This window comes from Drosophila erecta, unplaced genomic scaffold (genome assembly GCF_003286155.1).
Source record: "Drosophila erecta strain 14021-0224.00,06,07 unplaced genomic scaffold, DereRS2 tig00000092-arrow-pilon, whole genome shotgun sequence".
In the NCBI taxonomy this organism is placed as follows: domain Eukaryota; kingdom Metazoa; phylum Arthropoda; class Insecta; order Diptera; family Drosophilidae; genus Drosophila; species Drosophila erecta.
This window is the reverse complement of record NW_020825207.1, coordinates 17,114,071-17,117,914: the sequence shown is the minus strand read 5'-3', so window position 1 is coordinate 17,117,914 and position 3,844 is coordinate 17,114,071. Positions and strand designations below refer to the sequence as shown.

At 40.0% G+C, this 3,844-nt stretch overlaps 1 protein-coding gene across 1 annotated transcript; it reads right to left on the bottom strand.

Annotated features, from left to right (window-relative positions):
- On the bottom strand, window positions 1-3,844 carry LOC6549292 (UDP-glucuronosyltransferase 2B13). Its single transcript, XM_026981059.1, has 4 exons — window positions 3,643-3,844; window positions 1,560-1,815; window positions 1,047-1,493; window positions 1-986 (listed from the first exon to the last, which is right to left on the bottom strand). Exons 2-4 carry the CDS (start codon window positions 1,813-1,815, stop codon window positions 97-99), a joined length of 1,593 nt encoding a protein of 530 aa, XP_026836860.1. The 5' UTR covers window positions 3,643-3,844; the 3' UTR covers window positions 1-96.

Sequence of the window (3,844 nt, the reverse complement as noted above, 5' to 3'; positions counted from 1 at the left end):
TATTAGCAACAATCAGCCCGTGTAATTGTGAACAATGTGATCTAAAAATATATCACAATAAATAATCTCTGCGACTAGTTGAGACATAGCCCTCTCCTACAATCGCTTCTTGCTCTCGTTCAGCTTGCCGGAGGATTCCCCTTTGAGCCACCACTTGTGGACCCTCCTGATCATCCGCCATGGCAGCCAGATGGCGAGGAATGCGCCCAGCAACAGGCAACCCAAGACGTCGAGGAGCAGATACTGATGCAGGGGGATGAAGGCGCCCTGGGACTTCAGATGCCGCGCCCCACGATGCCGGATTATGTACTCGATCCAGAAGGTGGCCTCGTCCAGCGGATGTATGGGATTATCGCGGAATCTCTGCGAGACCTCCAGAGCACTGCGTTTGTACTGAGGATCGTTGATCAGAGTCTCGATATTCCGCACCAAGTCATCAACGGTGAGTTTTGAGAACACCAGGGACCGGGCATAGCCCTCCCTCACCGATTTGATAGTATTCCGGTGCTGATCCCCGTACAGGGGTATACACAGCATCGGAACACCCCAGTAAATGCCCTCCTGGGTTCCAAAAATACCGCCGTGCGTGATGAAGAGCTTGACATTCGGATGGGCCAAAATGTCGTTCTGGGGCATCCATTTCTTGATCATCACATTCGAGGGCAGTTCACCTATGGAATCGTTCTCGAACTTCCAAATCACTTGCTGCTTGAGCTGGCCGAAGGCCTTGAGAATCTGAGCCGTTGTTTCCTGTGGCAAGTCAGTGCTCTTTACATAGGAGCCCATGCTGAAGTAGATCACACCGTAGGTGGCATTATCCAGGAAATTCTGCAGGTCAGTGGGCAACTTTTTGGGCTTCTGAATGTGCGCTCCTCCCACGTCTATGAGTCCTGGCATGCTGGGCCTCGGAAGATCAACACTGCGGTGAGCATTAATCAGGACAAGCGAAATATTTCGCTCTAGGTCCAGAACATTAGGTAGAGGGCCTTTAAAGTAAGAACGGGAATAAATACACAAGTTGCTAGGGTTATGCCACACTCACTCACCTTCTATCGATCCCTGGAAATACTTCTCGGCCAATTTTTGCATTTTGGGCATGTAAACCCATCGTCTCATGACCACATCGTACAAAGATAGATAGGCATTATAAGCTCGCTGGCCGAAGGTCATGCGATCTGTATGGGAAAGGAGTAGGTGGGGAATCAAGGACCATGGCGTTAGGATTCCCATTGCATGATCTATATTATCAGCATAGCCCATGGTGCCAATTGTGACCACTGGGCAAGTGAACTTCCTGCCGAACATTAGAAAGGCCTCGTGGAAAAACTGCTCTAGGATGACCAAGTCATAGTGAACGTCCTTGCTCTCAATCAGTTGCTTCACTTTGGGATCCTTGAAAGCGTGCTCCGTGGTCATAAGTCCAACGGTCCAATAAAGCTCCAGGTTATTGAAATCGCTAGCGAATCGCATCGTGAATATGTTCTCCTTTGGAACTATATTAATATAAATTATGTATTTTAAATACAGCAATTTGTATATGTTTTGTATATATTACTCACAGTGTTTGGGTATATCAAAGGACGGACTGATGATAATCTCCGTCAGATTTTCGTGGGGATGCTTTGTGGGATGGTTATTCACACTGGTCACATGATGTCCTTGTCGCAGAAGATCGTTCTGGAAGTGCTCCAGCCAGAGCCAATGACTTGGGGCTGGAAACGGGCCCATAAAGAGTATTCGAGAGGCAGATCCAAATTCCATTAGTCCGATCAGGAAGATCAACATCCAACATTTCCACTGCAGCTGCATCTCCATCTGATTTGAAATCAACATTGACAATTAACAACCTCAATTAAATTGTACGCCGTCGCGTTATTAGCGTCAAATTAACATTAGCTGCAGTTTATGTTCGGTGTTTGATTTCGTTATTTGCATAAAGCACTTTGCTTTGCACATTCTGATTGCAAATGAAAGTGTTATTGATGGGATTTCTGGTTTGATGGATCGCGAGATCAGGTGAAAAATTAGTATGTTGCACATGAAAGGGAAACTGCTACAATGGCATAATTAATTACGCCCATGTTCTTTGGTAACTTGGCATAAATAAATATTAAATCTATATCGCAACTAATATGGAATTCATATCTGATCTGCTCTTTGTCGCATTTGATCAAGCTTTTCAGCGGCTTATAGACTTAGTTCGTTAAATGAACACACCTTTCTGTCAGAGAATTGAATCTGATTGAAATGCAGCACGGTAATTTCATCATTTTGAAATTAGCAATTAATATTGAAGTGGACCAGAAAGCTGGTTAGTTTACCTGCCTTATATGGTTAGTCTCCCATTAATACCATTAATACCATTCAGGTGTTAGTTTCCAGACATCGTAAAAATCCTGCACATCGCAGTTTTATTATGTTTTGCCTTTTCTAATCTTATTTTCCATGTCGCCATTAGAAAGATAGTCGACATAATTGGACAATAAAAAGATTGTACTTGCTTACTTGACCTTAAGACCAATTTATCGAGGCGTTAAAATAAAATTGGGTTTAGTTAAATTTAAACCTACGTTTCGTAATTTAATCGCATTACGTTTGAGTACAACCATTCGCAATGTATTTGGGTATTTTGTTTAATTAACAATTTAATTTTATTCAACAGTATTCAAGCGTATGTTATTCCCGCCTTAATATAATCTATTTGACACACTGTAACAGAAAGCTAACTGCAATTCAAGTAAACATGCCACAAGTTGTCGTCATTGAGGCGTGCTGATAAATAGCATGTGGAAATAATTTTGTCATCGCAGCCCGCATTTCGCATTGCATTTTACTGTTATACTTAATAGCGAAAATCTATTTCCTTATAATACAGCTACAGCTCAGAGCATTTCGGTGCTGTATTCCAACTGAATTCCAACTGAAATGCAAGCTGTGTAACTATGTTTTTAGAGGCTTTGGTCAAGGTTGCACGTTGTGGAATAATTGTTTATAATTCGTTTATTACGTGCGAACACTAATTGTTTATAGTTGGGATTCAAATTATTTAATTTTAATGATTTTGAGTGCTGGTGGATAAGTCTTGTAACACTTTTAAAGGAATGATGTAAGCTTTTTGAAAGTAAAACTTTATTTGTGTGTTAGCTGAATGTGAAAGTTTTTGTGATTATGAAACGGCTACTTTTGTTGTTATTTTTATATAAAAATCAACAGAAAATACTCTATAATGTTTAACACAACCATTTTACATTATCGGAATTGAAGAATGCAATAAAAACTGGCTACGAGTTTTTTAATGACCTAATTATATCAATTATAACAATTTAATCTAACAGAATAATTTTTAATATTCTCCTCTAGCTCGAACTAACTAAAATTGTTGAAATGCAGCTTTTGGTGCTGGATTTAAAATTTAAATTTGAGTGTTTGTAATTTCTGTAAATCAAATGTCTTGCGAAAAATTGTTGGGTTATGCAAAAACATTTAAGCGAGTCAGCAAAATAATATTCAAAAAAAATAGAAAATTCAATTTGATTATTGAATGTGGTATTGCAAGACTTATTTTCAAACACAAGAATTGTAGATTTATCAACTTATTTGCGCATTTCAAATGCATGAATATTTCCAGACATATGTACATACTTCAGGTATGATTTATATTCCTTGTTTATTTATTAATCCCAAGTGTATTCAGCTGCACAGCAATAGCACCGGAAAATAGTTACACTTGGAATTAAACAAAATTAGCACGTTTCAAATTCAAATGCAAGTTTACCGCGCAACGCGACCGCTGAGCACCAAAGTGCGGTTATCACTAAACTCGGCGGCACAAAGCCCCGAACAC

Coding starts and splice junctions, on each gene's coding strand:
- LOC6549292 (XM_026981059.1), bottom strand. CDS start 1,815: ATGGAGATGCAGCTGCAGTGGAAATGTTGGATGTTGATCTTCCTGATC. Junction 1,494..1,559: donor CTTTGATATACCCAAACACT/GTGAGTAATATA, acceptor ATATTAATATAG/TTCCAAAGGAGAACATATTC. Junction 987..1,046: donor TTTCCAGGGATCGATAGAAG/GTGAGTGAGTGT, acceptor CTTACTTTAAAG/GCCCTCTACCTAATGTTCTG.